This window comes from Podarcis vaucheri (assembly GCF_965113315.1).
Source record: "Podarcis vaucheri genome assembly, chromosome: 9".
Classification (NCBI taxonomy): domain Eukaryota; kingdom Metazoa; phylum Chordata; class Lepidosauria; order Squamata; family Lacertidae; genus Podarcis; species Podarcis vaucheri.
In genome coordinates, this window is record NC_138767.1 from 29,799,910 (window position 1) to 29,818,703 (window position 18,794).

General features: G+C 41.7%; 1 protein-coding gene across 1 annotated transcript in view; it reads right to left on the minus strand.

The window, feature by feature from the left end:
* The window catches only part of TNIP3 (TNFAIP3 interacting protein 3), a 69,600-nt gene that overhangs the window by 11,572 nt on the left and 39,234 nt on the right, over positions 1-18,794 (minus strand). The window contains exons 8-12 of the mRNA XM_082237021.1: positions 16,474-16,593; positions 11,192-11,317; positions 6,564-6,617; positions 5,759-5,917; positions 1,154-1,214 (exon numbers count right to left, since the gene is read on the minus strand). Coding sequence (XP_082093147.1) covers positions 1,154-1,214; positions 5,759-5,917; positions 6,564-6,617; positions 11,192-11,317; positions 16,474-16,593 — 520 coding nt within the window. The remainder of the gene's footprint in view (positions 1-1,153; positions 1,215-5,758; positions 5,918-6,563; positions 6,618-11,191; positions 11,318-16,473; positions 16,594-18,794) is intronic.

Here is an 18,794-nt window from a genome sequence, read left to right on the forward strand (position 1 = left end):
ATCAGTTAATGCGCAACTAGCCCACGTTAACTGTTAATATTCCATGTTGAAAGAGCCTGAATTATTGTTTAAGAATGTAAGTGGTTCCTGTATAAGATCAAACTCCACCTAATTCAGTATTCCTTGCAAGCATCCCAGCAACCGCCAAGCATTAGCTGGTCCACCATAAAGTGGCCAAGGGTTTATTGGTGGACCAAATTCTACTTCTGCCCACCTCTACCATACAGCCTCTGAAACAAAAACATTTTCCTTCTTCAGGGGTGTTTACAACAAACAGGAAAGAATAGGAAAGGAATGTGCAAACAGAGAGGAAAATGTATTAAGATAGTGTGCAAATGTTTCAGAACTAATTGTACTGTTACTTGACAAACAAACAAATTAAGTTGCCCAGCAGCTTCAGCTTAGCCTAAGAGAAGCCAGAGTGATTTGTGTTTCTAGGGAAAACATGTTCCTATTCTATAAGGTTGAGCTGAGGCTGAACCAGCTACGCACTTGAAAATGCGGCAAATAGAATTGGGTAACATATATTGGAAAGTGTTTTCTCCAGGATTTTGGGGGACCCTCAGATATGACATCATCCGTGGGTCCATTAAACCTGAAGAGTTGAGGTGTGTGGACTAATAATTATCTTGCATGGCCTTTGAACTTTGGTGTGAAGACAGAGTGGTGGCAGTGTTAGGGTAGCAAAGTCTTAGCTAGATTTGACGTCAGCCACTGTCCTCTCTACTGGCTGTAGGAGAGGCCCACAGTGGCTAGACTGAGCTCCTTAGAGACCATATATTAGATGTACCATTTGCTCAACTGTCAACCAAGTTATGAATGGAGGACTGCAATTCCAATGTCCTTCATTTTTCTTAGGTGTTCAGTAAGGGATTTATATGATTCTTTAAGGCATGTTAGATGTTTTAAAGTAGCTTGGCAATACCAAAAGCTGTACACAAATGCATTATATTTAGAATTCACAACCTTGGCTGCATGCATGTATTGTAGTTGTACAAAATAGAGCTGTATACAAATCACACACTGGGTACTTATGAAAGTTTACTACTGATCAACGAGAGAGAGAGAGAGAGAGAGAGAGAGAGAGAGAAAGAGAGAGACCCCATTAAAAAGAAACTCTTAAAAAGTGTGTTCAGTACAGCTGTTGCCTTACCATTTGCCTTGTGCGGCACATCTGGCGGAAACCGGTCGGGAACATACCATTGATAGTCTGGCTGCGCAGAACAATAAAACATTATTACAGCAATATGGACTTCATAGACACTTCAAACAAAAGAATAGCAGCATGGTAAATATAATTATACTGTGAAGCCTTTCATTAGTCATACCAAAGTAATTTACCCCCAAAATCTCCTTCTTATTTTGATCAAATAATTTTTTTCTGATTAAGTTCTTCAGCTGTTTTTTTTCTTTTTCTTTTTATTGCTGTGTCTTTTGGATGGTGAGCACAATATTAAAGAGTTGTGTGAAACCTCCTAGATCCCACAAATCAAAACAAACTTTATTAACATTAACAAACCAGATTTCCGAGAGCCTCATGAACCTTGAAAAAGAGCAGGAGAAGACAGGGTGAGATGGAATGCACCTGATTCTATCATAAACAGTTAGGTCTCTAACTACAGTCAATGTCAGCTGTTAAGAGGCTAAGAGAAACCTGGTGTGCATCAACATGACAGGTGAACGTGTTCCAAAGGGAACTTGTTCGCAGTTTGCTAGGATTCTTTTAAAACCCTGGTGACCTCACAAAACAGAATTCTAATCTCCCACTCTAATGGCAGCAGGTCAGCATTTGAACTTTAAAATGATTTTTTGGGGTGGAGGAAATATTATTATAAGGGGAAAAAATAGCTTTTTACAAAAACATGCAACATTTCAATCAAATTCTTATAGATTTTGACAGTCAGCTCCTAATTACAAAACTGGAATTATTTTCGTAAGGCAGATTTTCAAAATTAAAAATAAGAATAATACAACATGCCAGTTGAAATGTCACCTTAGTGCTCCAGTAGTTCAAGGGTTGGGGGACCTGCAACCCTCTAGATGCTGCTGAATAAATTACTCTCATCCCAATGGCCATGCTGACTAGGGCTGATGGCCTGTGGGTAAAGGGCGGTATATAAGTTCAATAATTTTTTATTGATTTTTAAAATGAGAGTTGGTGGTCCCACAATATCTGGAGGGACACAGGTTCCCTACTCCTGCTATACTGAGCATCTGAAAAAAGAATGGAAAACTGATGTTATTGGGATTATATTTTTAATATTCTGTTTACAGAAGAAAGTCATTATTGCAGTTGATCCTTCCTCTACACTTCCTTATCCAAATCATTTAATCCAAATTGTAAATCACCCTGCTCTTCTTTAGTTCACAGGCCAGGGAAACCCTGCGTTGATGCTTATGTCTCCAAAGCTTGATGCAGGACTTGATGCATTTCACACACAAAGTTTCTCCTATGCAGAAAACTTCTTTTGAGATGGGGTAGGCGGAATGATCCTGGTTGCTTAACCATGGTTAGGCAATCAAGAGCAGGCCACAAAAGGCCCACCTCTGTCTCTTATGGAACACCAGTTTCCGCTCAGGTTCTAACTATTGTAAACTATTACACCTGAAGTGGTGTTACTTTTGTGGTTATGGAAGGCGAGGGCTCCAGAACATGAAACAACGGTTTAAATGTGGTTTCAGTTCCCGGATGGAGAAGTAACCACAATTAGGTAACACTGCTGCAGATATAATGGTTAATGTAACTGGGTTGTTGATGTAATACTTAAGTGATTGGGAGTTTTATGACCTGGTTCAAATGCAATACCATAGCATTATGTGCATGAGCCTTCTCCCCATTTCTCCAGCACACTCACAATAGGGAGATCAGAAGCATCTGCTTCCATGTTTAGATACCTGCAGGTTGTCATTTCATCTGGGAACTGGGAAGGAATCACAGTTAATTTTAACTATGGATATCTAAACAAGACAGAAACCAGGGTTTGATATCTCTTTGGACAAGCCATAATTTAAACAAGTCACAGCTTTTCCCAGAACGAATGCTCCATAAACAGGTTGTCTGGAGGAGACCTTATTGAGATGTTTTACAAGGAGAAAAAATGAAGTCAAATCCAACCTTGCTTTTTGGATCTTTGCACTGGCATGGAGAAGTGGTCACACCTACATGGCGAACCACTGAATTCCAGCAGCTTGCTATCAAATAAACCATGTTACACAAGCACCTTAAACTTAATTTTTAAAAGGGTATTATATAACAGGGCTAGATGGCCCAATTGTCTAACTTAGTTTGTACTATAAATTACATTAAATATCTTATCTCTTAACTTTTTATTTTAAGCCTCTACCCAAAGACGTCAGGGCATGGATGGGATAAATATTCAATGAACCATGCAAAACACTCCCTAGTAAAAATAAAAAAAATCCTTCCAGTAGCACCTTAAAGACCAACTAAGTTAGTTCTTGGTATGAGCTTTCGTGTGCATGCACACTTCTTTTTTATTTTATTTATTTATTTATTTATTTATTTATTTATTTTGACTATGGCAGACCAACACGGCTACCTATCTGTTACTCCCTAGTAAGATAAGCCATACTCAACTACAAACATATGATGTATTCTCAGAGACCCAAACAACAACGTGTGAACACTACTGCAAGGCAGTTAACATAATTTTCACAATTATGATCTTGAAAGTATTCCAAAGGATAAAGAGACATGATTCAAAATCAGACTAAACAAAAGATTTCTCGGATGATTGAAAAGTAAACAGCAAATGTGAGTTAGGGGAGAAAAGGAGTAGAAAGTCAAAATATAACGAAGTATCTGTACTATATTCCATACGCTGAGCCTACACACTCACTCAATTCTAACACTTTTCACATTTGATGACAAATAGCTTGGGAATTATTATTTTTTAAAAAACAAAAACCTGCTGGAGCCAGCTACACTTATATAAGAAAACAATCACAAAAGAACTTGGGAATAGATTTCAAAACAACCAATCAGGAAAGGACTCCACCCTTCCAGCAGTCTTCTAAAGGAAGGCAAAATTTATAAACCCCCAGGATGCATTGCACAGCTAGAAACCCAGATGGTGAAAGCTCTAGGACAGCAGCCAAAATTAATTGGGCCTCAGTTTTAAACTTTAGTGAGAAACTCCTCCCCCCCCCCCCCACAAGCTCATATAAGAGAAGAGAAACAGAAGGAAAAATACTTAAACAAAAGCTCTGCTTATCTATGGCTCTTTCCTTGTTTTATCTAAGCTTAAGTATGTGTGGTCCTTGGCAGGTTCCATTCACTTCCATAGTGGCTTATGCAAGAGATTGTCCTGGAGAAATAAGATGATGGCAACTCCATCCATGTTGCGTTTTTCACCATAATGTGAAGGAATGCAATTGTGGCAACCCGCTTGAACAACCATTATTCCCCTAGCAGGAGCCTCAGTCTCAGCACAGTGTAGCAGTCAAATCTAATGTGTGTCTTAACCGCCGCCAGATTATTAATTGCCCAAAACTGGAAGAATCAAAATACCCCATCAATTAGAGAATGGCAAACAAAACTATTTGAATTTGTTAATTTTGCAAAAATGACACAAAAAATTAGAAACCAAAAGAATACAAAGTTTATGAACGACTGGAATAAATTTATGATTTACATCGAAGGGAACTACAGAAACTTAAAAACTATAGCAGGTTTGATATAAATCTTACGATGCGCAAATCATTAACAATCACTAGCTGCAGGAGAAATAAATTATGTATATTAAGAAGCCTGAAAGCGGGAGGGATGGAGGTCGGCAGGAGGTAGAAGAGGGATTTAAGTTCTTAAAGTTATAAAGAAATAAATGTGAAGACAAATAACTGGAATGGAAACGGATAAGATTCTTAGGTTATATTCGGACATTTGTAACTTATTTATTTATTTACTTATTTTTTATTTTTTTTGTAATGACTGATTTGTTGTTCTTTTTTGGTTATGTATATGAAACTTAATAAAAAGAAATTTCAAACTTCAAAAAAATATCAAAAATCTAATGTGTGTCTTGCCCTTGCAAGGCAAGGTGGTGTACAACTGCTAGGGTTATTATACACTGACAGCTTATGTGCAACTGTATGAGTTACAATGCTACTTTTGCTAACATCACTTTAGGTACTAGCCTATAAAAATAATTAAAACTATTTCCGGCAAAACCCAGTTATCAGTCCAAGATAAAACAACTCAAAGCAAAGTTATTCAAAGCCCATATGAAGACCTGAACTGATGGGGTCTCAGGATAGAATTCCACAAATTGATGTGGGGTCAACCCTATAGCTCTCACTGAAGGACACACAATCAGGTCCTCAGGGGCTGAACTCAAAGGAGAGGCAGGTTTGTATTCAACCAGTGTGGCCCCAACTCATTAATGGTTTTAAAGATTATTACTTGGAAGTGGGCCCTGAAGCATACCAAGAATGGAGTAAAATATATTTTGTTCTGGTCAGAGAGAGAAAACAGAGGGTGCTTTTTTTAAAAAAAAATACTCTGCAGGAGATGTGAGCTATTTGAAAGATGATGGGAATATGTACATTATGAGTTACAAAAACAATTATTTGAGAAAAAGAGAAAGAGAAAAATTGAAATGACAAGGCAAGAAAGAGAGGCGAGTGTTTACATTTCACAGTGCACACATTATTCTACTCCTGCAGAATCCTTGCATTTGTAATTGTACAATGTTGGTTTCCACTTTGTGAAACAAAGGCAGGCAGAAGTATTACTTACTGGGCACTGCTGCTTTCTGTGAATGCTGCACGAGGCCAATTTTATTTGAGGTTCAGGGTAAGGGTGAAGTAACCCACAGTTCCTGCAACTAAAACATGCAGGAACAAACATCTGGTGTGGGAAGCCATGTTTTTCTGTACGTGCTTGGAGGTCTCTTGCCTATACAAAAATTGAAATAATAAATAAATAAATACATAAATAAACTTCCCAATTAAAGTAGCAACATCTTAGTATTTCCTGTACTCCTGGTTTGATACTGCAATGTACAACTGGTAGCTGGTGCCTTTCTATTCAGGTAGCTGCGTCCTTAGTTCTAAGTAAGCAGCACAAAACTCATAACAAGTTTGCCAGTAGTGGAACTACAGCCTTCTGCACAATGAAACATTAAAATTCAGCAGAAGAAAAGACAGAATTATCTAACCTGGATGCATTAGGCACAAAAAACCCTATTTGCCTAAATTTGCTTAATCAACATAATCTGTTTTGGATGGTCATAGTGAGGGATAAGGCCATTCCCTGTACTGGAAATTGTATGGAGTCCACCTTTAGCTTAGATATTGTCCACTTAACATGCAGCTCTGTCAAAGCAGCCAAAATAGTTGGAACCTTTAAGCTTCAACAAAAAAATAGCTTCAACTTAGGGCCATATTTTGCACTTTGCCTCTATTTGCACAAAATCATGGCATGCACTGAGTCCTATAGACAAATTCTTTGTTCATCACATTAGCAAAATTAGTTCGGTTGGATTGCAACTGTGTGTCATTTGAGCCTCCTAGAAAAAGAATATCTGAAGTACAACACACACCTGTTGCTTTACTTGCTTCTCAAGTAGTTCCCTTTCTTCCTGGCAGACTTTAACCTGTGTAGGGGAAATTGATTTCATACTGAAAAAGTGCATGCATGCATGCCTAGAAGTACCTATGTTATCAAAAAGCAATTGCTGAAATCAAGAACTCTCATGCCCCCTTGTGGAAGCTTGGTGAGCTAAGTTAACAGGTTAATCAGGCGACAACTGTTTTATGCTCCAAAGTCAAAGGGGTGGGGAATCTAAACCTAAAGGGCAGTTAAATCATAGTGCAAGTTGCCCCAGAATGCCATGGGTCTCCTTTACAAATAGTTCTAGGAAATAGTTGCACAAGCATTGGTTGGGTATCCTGTATTAGTTCACAGAATTGGCCAATAACATTTTGTTGTTCGCTCTATGGTCCCATATTAAGCTTCCTCGCGCCATTACAACCCGTTTCACTTGCCACTCCCTCTTCATTTGAGACACCTGACAAGTGAGGAATTACATTTTGATCTTTCCTTTCCAATTCCTGCAAGAAAAGTTGACCCGAGAAGCCCCAAACAAACCTGATAACTGCATTTATGTATTACTTATATAACAGTTAAGCATGTCAAATCACACCATATGATCTCTACAATGATAATATAATGTTCTGATTTTATAGGAAGGCACCATGGCTGCAGAAGGATAGAATGCTTAATGAGCAAGGATGCAAGATGGAGGTAGAAAATAACAGAGTGGAACCACAAGGTGACATCGACTTAGTGATTGGCACAAGCACACTTTTGATTTATTTAACCAAATTAACATACCACTTGATCTCTAGAAAACCCTTAAGCCATTTACAAAAATAAAAATAAAATAATTGATTAAAAATATATATTTAAAAACAAGTATTTAAAAATATTCAAAAGATGATGAAAATCAACACAGACAAACCATATGCAACTTCTGCATGTCTTGGTAGGCTTGTCATTGAAATTCTACTCAATATTGATCCAGCATAGATTCCAATGTATAGTTAGCAAAGTCAGTGTCGTAGCGTGGGGGGTGCCAGGGGTGCCGGCCGCACCGGGCGCAACTTCGGGGGGGGCGCGCTCGCTGCCTCCGGAGTCGCCGAAGAGCCTCGGGCGCAGGCTGTAGCGGAGCTGCATGTCTCGCAGCGCCCGGCTGAAGGCGCCCGGCAGGCAGCGGAGGACGCGCCAGGCAGCCCCTCCTCACAGCTCCGCCTCCGCCGGTGCTGCTGCAGCGGCTGGGCCGTTGCATTTTCCTCGCCTCTCTGCCTCCCTCCTCCTCCGGGCAAGCGGCGTCGTTTGGGCAGCAGCGCCAGCGGCAACTCGCAGGTTAGGGGGCGCGCAAATTACGTGCCTTGCCCCGGGTTAGGGGGCGCAAATTACTTGCGTTGCCCCGGGTGCTGACAGCTCACGCTACGCCGCTGAGCAAAGTAAAAACCTAGCAGAGTAAAAACCAGAGGCTATTGTATTTAATCCAGCAGAGCTTTATTGCTACTGAAGGCAAATGAACATAATGGTCACAAATGCAATGCATTCAGGATTGGCACTGTCTATAAGAAATCCAGTTGCAGCAGACTTAACTTAAACTTACAATAACTTATAATAAGTCTAAACCTTAACACTATACATACTATGTACAGAACTCCACACCAGAAGGAAAGAGAGGCAGACAGGCAAAGTGAAACCCAGGCTCCTTCTGGCCCTACTTTTATAGTCAGCATGACCATGACAGAAAAGATAACAAAGCCAGTCTAAGCCAGCTTTTCTGAAGGTATAACCTAACCATCATAAACCTTCTGCTTATCTCTTTCACACAGAGAAGCTTCCAGAACCCTCTTGAATCAAGTAGAATAGGAAAGATCTCTACACATCAGATCAATACTTTCTGTGCTAAGAAATGTAAACTGACAAGGCTTACCTAAACAAAAATGTTTAAAGAAGGCACCAAAAAGAATACTGGGAAGGTGGCCATCTTATGTCAATAGATAGGGAGTTCCAAAGGATATGGTGATGCCACATTAAAGGTATTATGTGGCACTTGTAACAGTGACAGTTATGCAGACTGAAGTGACTGAGCAGGCGCCTATGGGTAAGGTGATCCTGCAAGTAAGCTGCTCCCCAGCTGTCAAGGGATTTATATACTAATAGTAACACCTTGAACTTGGCCCAGTAGCCCAGTGTTTCCCAACCGGTGTTCCGCAGCACACTAGTGTGCCGCGAGATGTTGCCTGGTGTGCCACGAGATGTTGCCTGGAGGGAGGCGGGCGAGTCCAAAAAAGGTTGGGAAACACTGACTTAAGTTTCTCTTTCAAAAAGGAAACGTGGGTTAAAGCGGCGACGCCGCCTCCCACTCACTTTCCTGCTCTGGCTTCCCTAACAGTTTTCCGAGTTGCGTCACTGGATCCAGCCCCCTTTTCCACAGGTGACACGGGGCTGGAGGGAGGGAAAGAGGGCTTTACGTTGCACACAAAGGCAGCCTCCTAGAAGCGCTCTGGGCCGGCGCCGTTTCGCCGAAGGCGCCGGAGGACCCCCACCCTCAGCTCCTTCAGAAAGGAAGCCCCGCCCCTCGGCTCCCTACGCCGCCAGGCAGCTCAGCTGACTGACGAGGATGTTCTGCGGCGGCGGCCGCCGCACAACTACCGCAGTTGCTGGCAGCGTCCGCAGCGCAATAAGTAACAGCGCCTGGTGCTGCCAACTCTTTCTCTCTCTCTCCCGCCCCCCCGCCCCCAAGCTCTCTCGCGCCCCGCGTCAACATCGCCGCGCACAGCTTCCCGAGCTCGAGGCCAGCCGCTGCATGCATGTGCCGGCTCGTCATCGGCTCCGGTTGTTGCCTTTCTCCGCCGAGGTCGGTGGACCCCGAGCCTAGGCTTCCTTCCCGCACCCCGCTTTCCGAAGACCGCACACCAGTTGGACCAGTACATATTCCCCTCCCGTGCTGGAGCGGAATAGCCCTTTCTCTTCTTCCCCAACCCTTGTCGTTGGAGGAGTCCCTCAGTCCCTCACTTTGCTGCCTCCTCCCCCCCCACCCCCAAAGCTTGGAGGTTCCCCGGCAAGGGGGAGGGAAAAAATTGAAACTTACACTTTCGTGCGTCCCTCCCGGCGTGACGCTGCGCGTTGACGTCACGGGGCTGTAATGGTGGTGTGCCTCGAGATTTTTTTCATCAAACAAGTGTGCCTTTGCCCAAAAAAGGTTGGGAAACACTGCAGTAGCCAATGGGCAACCAGTGCTGATCTCTGAGCAGAGGTGTAATATGCAGACTGGGTCTCACTCCTGCCAGCAGCTGTGCTGCGGCATCCGGCACTAACGGCACTAACTTCCAGAGTTCCGGCAAGGGAAGCCCCACAGAAAATATGTTGCAGTAATCCTATTTTGTCAACAATGCCTAGACTGATGTGGTCAAGCTCTCCTGGTCCAGGAACAGTTGTAGCTGCCACATAAGTCAGAGCTGGTAAAGGGCACTTCTAGCCACTGATACTACCTGGCCCTCCAGCAACAGAGCTGGATCCAGAAGCACACTCAACCTTCATACCTGCTCCTTCAGGAGGAGTGCAATCCTGTCGGGTGCAGGCAATTGACTGATTTCTTGGGCACAGAGACCACTCATCCACAGTGCCCCCATCTTGCCAGGATTCAAATTCAGCTTATCATGTTTCCTCGCTATCACTTCAAGGATACAAGGGCCTAACCTAATGAGATCCTAGCAGTACAAGGCTTTCAATTTAGTCTTCCGAAATCTATTCATGGGTTGACTGTCACTTATAGCTCTTTAGGTGCAGATGATTAGCAGAGTAATCCTATGCAATATTTATATAGTAAATTGCTTCAGGATACCTTCTGGGGCTCGGGTGGCGCTGTGGGTTAAACCACAGAGCCTAGGGCTTGCCGATCAGAAGGTTGGCAGTTCAAATCCCCATGACGGGGTGAGCTCCCATTGCTCAGTCCCTGCTTCTGCCCACCTAGCAGTTCGAAAGCACGTCAAAATGCAAGTAAATAAATAGGTACCACTCCGGCGGAAAGGTAAAGGGCGTTTCCATGCGCTACTCTGGTTCGCCAGAAGCAGCTTAGTCATGTTGGCCACATGACCCGGAAGCTGTACGCCAACTCCCTTGGCCAATAAAGTGAGATGAGTGCCGCAACCCCAGAGTCGTCCGCGACTGGACCTAATGGTCAGGGGTCCCTTTACTCTGTTTACTCTGTTGTATGCAAATAGAGCTTAGGCAAGCATATATAAGATGCAGCCTTAGTTGCGCAAATCATACAGAATAGCCAGAAAATGTTATTCTGCTTAATTCCCTTGAAACTATCTGGGATCAGAAACAAGAGATCTAAAAAACAACTTTGGTGCTTGTTACAAAATATTTCATGAGGCACTGCATTTTTCACAAGTCACTCCATTTAGTTAGTTTGTGTGCATTTGTGTGTGTTCAGGGTGTGGGTTTCAAATTATTCCTCATTTCATCACCAACAATACTCCAGAATGATTTCATCCCAGATGGTGACCTCATATAAAATCTGTGTCAATTAACGGAAGCCAGAATAGAACGGAAGCCAGAATTGGGTTGAATGGAAAGCGAGAAAATAAGGAGGAAATGCACATGTTTTGGCAATGATACATTTGTTTTTATTCATACCTGAGAATTTAGGGTGTCCAACTGAAACTGTATTCTCTCATTAATTCTCAGCAGTGCTTCTTTTTCTTCGTTAAGTCTCTCTCTATCAGATCTTTCCTTTTTAAAGTCTTCTTCATATATCTGAACCTACAAATGAGGACAATGTAATATATATTCAGTAGAGGTAATGCCCCAAATCTTAATTTTATAAAAGGTACAAAATAGGCAATTCTATCCATTTACATGAAAAATGCTTTAAAAGGAAATATCATGGTGGGTTCTGACATTTTAGTAATTAAAAAAAGTTATTTGTTCTCACAAACCTTCCCCTCTAATTTATTTATTGAATTTATATACCGCCCTATACCCAGAGATCTCACAGAATTTTATATGATTTTTATATTCGGTGTGGATATAAGAATTAATATTCAAAGAATCCATAATCACATTATTAATAACAATTAACAATCACAGAAAGATTATAGGGATTTCTGGCTTCAATTTGGTATTTTCCTATAAATTCCCTCTACTTACACAGGCTTTTAGTTCTATCCATCAAACAAAATTAAATGGTAATATACAAAGCAATCATGTACTTTTACTCAGAAGTAAGCCTCAGTGTGTTCAATGGAGCTTACTCCCAGGTAAACATGCATACAACTACAGGCTAATTCTCAGGTCTGGAGAGAGAGAAAAAGCTACTTTCCAGGACAAAGGGTTTTGGCAACTTCAAGCAGGCATGATTAGAAAATGTTTAGCAATTCAAATGACTATATTCCATTGATAAGTAATTAGTGTAAAATTTCAACTAATCTGGTGCAATTTGAATTCCATTTATGTCAATAGTAAATCACCCTTTAATTTTTGTATTCCAGGACTACACTCATTGTTTCATATATCAAGAGTCAGAAAGGCTTTGATTTTTTTTAAAAAAGGAGAAACACAACACATCTTTAAATAACTCTGGATGGAACAAGAACAACTGCACATTGGAGAATGAGATTCTATTAAAAAACTATCTATGCCCAACTGTGGCAAATATTTTACAAAATGTATGATTATAAGAGAGACAACTGTGGCTTGAGACAATTGCTGGCAATTTATCAGATTACACACTCACTTTCTATATATACACACTGTGTTGTTGTTGTTGTTGTTTAGTCGTTTAGTCGTGTCCGACTCTTCGTGACCCCATGGACCAGAGCACGCCAGGCACTTCTGTCCTCCACTGCCTCCCGCAGTTTGATCAAACTCATGCTAGTAGCTTCAAGAACACCATCTAACCATCTCATTCTCTGTCGTCCCCTTCTCCTTGTGCCCTCCATCTTTCCCAACATCAGGGTCTTTTCCAGGGAGTCCTCTCTTCTCATGAGGTGGCCAAAGTATTGGAGCCTCAGCTTCACGATCTGTCCTTCCAGTGAGCACTCAGGGCTGATTTCCTTCAGAATGGAGAGGTTTGATCTTCTTGCAGTCCATGGGACTCTCAAGAGTCTCCTCCAGCACCATAATTCAAAAGCATCAATTCTTCGGCGACACACTGTGTTAAGCTACACCAATTTAGGTGGCAATCTCTGAGACAGTCCAGGGCAGAGGTGGGCAAAAGATAGATTGGAACTACAGTAGATTGTTTTATCTTTGGGTCATTTGCAGTAGATTGAAAAGGGTTTCCAACACCTAATTATTTAACAAGAAATTTACTTTTCCCACTCACATAAGCCTGCTGAAATGAAGAAAGCTAGCCAGATGTGGATTTGTTTGTTAAAGGAGTGTGGGTTCAGCTCATTTCTGGTACTGAAAACAAAGTCCTATGTTTAGACTTCACTAGGAGTTGCCCTGTTCTTTTATTCTGTCTGTTGCATCTTTCCCACATAGCTATTGCTGAAGTTTGAAGTTCCAGTAAAAAAAGAAAGCAAACAAGTCTGAAGACAGCCATGCCTGGCCCAGCAAACTCCTTACTCCTCCCTCAAAAAACTTTCTTAGAGCAGCTACTCTGTTTGTGCTGCTCTGGTGGCAGAGAAGAATACACGGGGGGGGGGGGTAGGCTATATGCCGAGACCCTTCAAACCCCTGGACCCAGCAAGTGTTAAAATATAAGCCAAGGCTGCTTTCCTGGTGAGGTGATCGCCTGGGAGATGGGCCATTAAGGGGAACAAAGGAAGTGGATCTGTGTGAGATGGTAAATGGGTGTGGTCCCCCAGGTCCAGGTAGTTAGAAGGACAGAGTTGAGAGCAGAGTTTGGAGAGGTGTGAACTAGAAGCAAAGCAACAAACTAGGAACAGAGAGAGATGGGGAGACAGAGCAATGTTTCATTTCTGGTTGGATCCAAGGTTACAGCTATGGGAGAAACGGGTGCTAATGCTATGAATCTCTCCATCATAGACTCAGGTTGTATATGTGTAAATGAATCATATATCCTAAAGATACATTCTCCACTGTGCCTCATTCTGAAGGAAACACAAACCCTGGAAAAGCGCCCGGATCGCCTGGAATCTTGCACTGCTCAGAGATAGGTCTACTGTTTACTTCGCTTCAGACTGTGGCTGAAAATGGGCTTCCTCACCCCTCCAAACCTGTGTTTCTTGTAAAGGGTTCCATTGTGCAATGAAGGGTTCTCTCTCCTTGCAGTTGAAAGCAGAGGTTTTCAACTTTTTTTGAGTCCATGGCTCCCTTGACCAACTACATTTTTTCTGTGAGAGGGCATCATAGGAGGGGGGGAAAGAAAGAGGGACAGAGGCCAGTATTGCCCTGACCATCATTCAAGGCACCCCAGGGCACACTGGTTGAAAATCACTGGTTTAAAGGATTACAGGGGACTTGCCATTTCCCGCATTATTGGCAGGGCTGGGTGGGTGTTGGTGTTGCTTGACACAATTCCTCCTGCTATTTATTTAATGGAAGTTATATGCTACTTGATTGTAATAAAACTTCCAAACCGTTTACCAGAAATATTCAATACAATAGTTAAGACCAAGTTATTAAATTTTTTAAAAAATAATAATAATAATAAAAATCATCTGTAAACCAAAAAGAGATTAAAAGATGACGATGTCTATGCATTTGGATAGGCTTGCATCAGTCATGATCTTTCCCCCCATGAGTATGTACTTGTAAGGAGCAAATCACTGACAGCTAGTGCATGAGTAAGTCAGGAAGACTTCAGTTAAAAATCATTATGAACAACCACTTACTGGAAATGCTGATAAGTGATAACGCACTAGTGACTGTAGTCACTGGATTATCAACCCCATGAGTCATGCAGTCTATCCTGCACATTCCCAGGGAATTCTGCTTGATGTGCTCAGAATCCCAGAGTTTAGAAATACCATTTTCGGAACCTTATAGCCAAAGTTAGTCAATTCTGAATTTCAACCACAAAACAGAGACAGTGCATCCCTTACAGAGCTACCATTCCCAGCACCCTTAACAAAATACAATTCCCAGGATTCTTTGAGAGGAGAAATTTGTGCTGTGAATTGCTTTAAAAGCATAGTATTGATGTAGCTTAGGACTCCTTGGCGCTGCTGATTCATGGTTCTTCCACATTAATTCTGGAAGCAGAATTAAAACTGTAGTTTCACACAGGACTGTATACTCCTGTATTCAGCAATCCTGCAATGTCCCATTGCAGATGGAAAAGTACTCAGGCACTACTGATGTGTTAATGCAGCCTTAAAGGGAGATCAAAAACACATTTATCCAGAAGCACTTGCTTTAACCGAACCTACTCCCTAGAATAGTGTTCTTGCTCAGGAATAGAGATGCAATTGCAGTATCTGCTTTGTTTTAAAATCACCACCAACCTGGTATTTAAAAAGAGGTGAGGGTAACAGGGAAGACATTGTATAAATCACATTGGCAATAACTTCTCAAATTATTTGTAATAATTGAACGAAGAAATGACTACAGTGTGGAAGCAATTCAGGGCTGGCGAAGCCATAAAGCAAGTAGATAATCTGCTCTAGATGTTTAATTGATACTGATCAGCCAGTGGGCATACGCTATCTGCTTTTTCACACAGCTGGCTTCCATCCTGGTTCTCTTTGGGAAAGAGTAGAGTCTTTTGTGTTTGGCTAAGCTTCCTCTATTTTTGAGTCTTGGGGAATGGTTGTGACCTCTCCTACCCTTTCCATACAAACAGACACGATAAGGTAGGAGGAGGAGGGATGGGGCAGGTCCATGGACTCTGCTGTTGGTTCCCCTTATTATATCGTCCCCACAACCCTTATTATAATTGCTGCAAGCCTAAGACATGAAGGAGGCTTAGAAAACTAAAGGAGGTGGTGCAAAATGTCCTTATAACATGGAATTGGAACCTTCTGTCCTCCAATATGCAGTGTGAACTTCCACAGCATCTCAACGGATGCATAAAATGAAATGATACAAAAAAAGAAAAAAAGACTCTAGATTTAAGTGCCCTCTGAAGTATAGGGGGAAGAGGGGGAGGGAATGATATCCTCTGTTTTATTGTGTGTACAATCCATTATTGAACAATCAAATTCAAGGCTTTACCCTTCCACATGTGGCATGCATTACATGAGAGTAGAATCTGGCTCAGCCCTTCAAACGTGACAGAAACAAGTATTTTAGTCCACGGGCCTTCCCATCCTACACATTTGTATTTCAGCAACTGACTCTAACAGTGTCCAGAATGACAGACTTTAAACCTAAGGTTAACTGGAAAGTAACATAATTTTAAACGGATGGGTTCCTGTCTAAAAGGAAACCGGGAAGGGGGGGAGAGAGAGAGAGACAGAGAGAGAGGTAGCAGCACATCTTTTCCTGAGGTTCTGCAACACTGATTAAATCAATCTTCCGTTCCACAGATAATGGAGTTTATTTGAGCCAGTTGGGGACACTTTATATGCTTTTAATTTATCTGTCCACTTAGAATATTGAACTAAAGAAAAGTCTTGCACTAAGAAGAACATGATTAATGAGCAACGTGTAGTCTCACAAAAATGGGGAAAAGGCACATGGCTTCTTGATTATCCACTCCCATTGGTGGCATTTGATAGATGAGTTGAGTAGGAGTATTGCAACTAAAATAGCAGTATGAAAACAAAACGTAAATATAGATCAACCAGTTGGGGAGGATGTGTGAGCTGATCTAGCTGAAGTTTTCTAGTATAAATGGTAGTGCTACATCTGAAAACCAGACTTTATACTGAAAATGCCAACCTTCATTTATAATGTTTCTGAGCTCATCATGGAATTCATGCACAGAATGAAATGTTCATGTTAAAACCAAGGAGTTCTACCTTTAGAATTAAATGAATTACAATGCTACTGCAATCCATTTATACCTGTTGCCTGAGAACTTCCATTTGCATTTTCATCTCTTCATGGTTGCAGTTCATATCCTGGGCATTTACAGGAGTCACATGCAAGGGGGCACTTTGATTTTTCAGGGCATCCTGAAGCGCCTGTAGCCAAAAAGGAAGAAAAGAAAAAAAGTACTTTACACATGGAGTTCACTACATAAAAATCATTGCTTTTTAAGCAGTACAATCTACATTAGCCTTTCTAACTAACATATTTATAATCCCTAGTAAAGGTTGGGGAATCTGAGTTGCAAGAGGAGTTCTCAAACTGGGGGACAGCCCCCCATTCCTTGGAGGTGCAAAGACACCTGAAGAGAAAATGATATCTTGAATAAAGTGGCAGCTTCCACCATCCCCAACACACACAGCAAATATATGTGTGCATCTGTGAGATCAATCCCCACCCCCAGTCCCATTATCCCAACCTAAAGGTGGTAGAATATTTAAGCACATTTATGCCACTTTAATAACTATGGCTTCCCCCAAAGAATTCTGTGACGTGTAGTTTACTCTTCAGAGAGCTATATTTTCCAGGATTCTTTGGAGGGGAAATCATGTATGCTAGTTTTTTGAGGGAGTCAAATACCTCATTTTCTAGCTTTTTAAAAAACTTAGTGTTAGATTAGTATTATTACCACAGCCCAAAGACTCCCACCAGGCTGCATTCAACTGCATATTAGAATTTCAGCACGTTTGCCTGCAGAGCCCTTTATTGTGGTTGGGCTGGTCATGGCAGTGGAGCCCACACCACAAGGGTGTCCTATGGTGCAGTCCTATGCATGTTTACCTACGTGCAAGTCCCACTGTGTTCAATGGGACTTTCCTCCCAGTAAGTGTGTTTGGGATTGCACCCTCCATTGAGAAGGGCAAATTTTAAAAGGTTGAGAAACACTTTTGTGAGAATTTCCCCTACTAAGCACACCCTTCTATGCAATATTGGCTAAAGATTAGGCTTTAAATATGAACTGAATTGAATTTCTCCTCATCCCTGCTTAGGATTGCTCTGTATTTAGAGAAGCTTTTATTTGATTTTGAAACTGGTCATAGCAGAATGCCCTGAACCAAGAAAAATCAGCAATGTGAAGTACATACATCTGCCCCTGATATGCTGACTTTAACTGATAAATAGAACACTGTGTAATTCTTTATAGCAACTATAAAAGAAATTAACTCTTACATACATATGGCCAGCATATTATATCATTAAAATCACATTAGGCAACAGTACTATTCAGGCTGCACTTCCCTAGGTGTAAGCCCCATTGAACACACAGGACATCTGAGTGAACGTGGTTAGGATTGTGCTCTAAGTTATCAGAAAACCAAACTCCTAGTCCTAGCTGGGCAGATGAGGCTCATCAACCTGGAAAGGTACCCCATCTAGGAGAAGGAAAACTGATCTGAAACCTCTGCTGCCTTGCAGGATATCTTCAGAAGAAGAAAAGACTGAGGAGTAAACCCTACACAAACCTGGAGTGGGTGGTGCTTGTACGCCTCCTCCCAACAATTCCTGCAGCTAAGGTGGTGCCAAACATATTGCTCTGTTTTCCTTTTGACCACATCAGTGAGGCCAAGAGCAGGGTCTTGTCATCTGGGCAGCCCAGGGCCTCCATACACACTGCCCAGGTTTTTGTGCCCTGGAGAGGTCGCTGCAGTGCTGCTAACACAGCAGTTTAACTTCACCCCTGGATATATACTCCATTGCTTCTTGAGACAGACAGATGCCGACGCAATGCAGTCCTAACTATCTAATTCCTCAAAATTAGGAGTAACTTAGAAACTGATAGCTTTTAATAAGGCATATTATTGTAACTAATCACAAATGAGAGGAGGACTGGAACTAAGGCCAAAAAAAAACAACCCTTACATTCTAACAAACTCAAAGTGTATTTACATTTAAGAGTTCCTCTAATTGGTTCCAAATCGTAACCTGACTTCAATATGTTTTGTTAACCATGCAGTAAATGTGCACGAGATCTCATTTGGCTTTTCTTGTTACCATGTGGCTTACACCTGTGAAGATGACAATACGTTTGCATGCTGTATTCAAGGCTCTCTTATCCAAAGATGACCTTATGTCATTTTTTCTTCTTGATGAGGGTTGTTTCCCCCACTTCCAGATCTCTCTTTTGCCATATGTTAAGCCTCCTTGCCAAGGGACGTGGGTGGAGCTGTGGTCTAAACCACAGAGCCTAGGGCTTGCCGATCAGAAGGTCAGCAGTTCGAATCCCCACAACAGGGTGAGCTCCCGTTGCTCAGTCCCTGCTCCTGCCAATCTAGTAGTTCGAAAGCAAGTCAAAGTG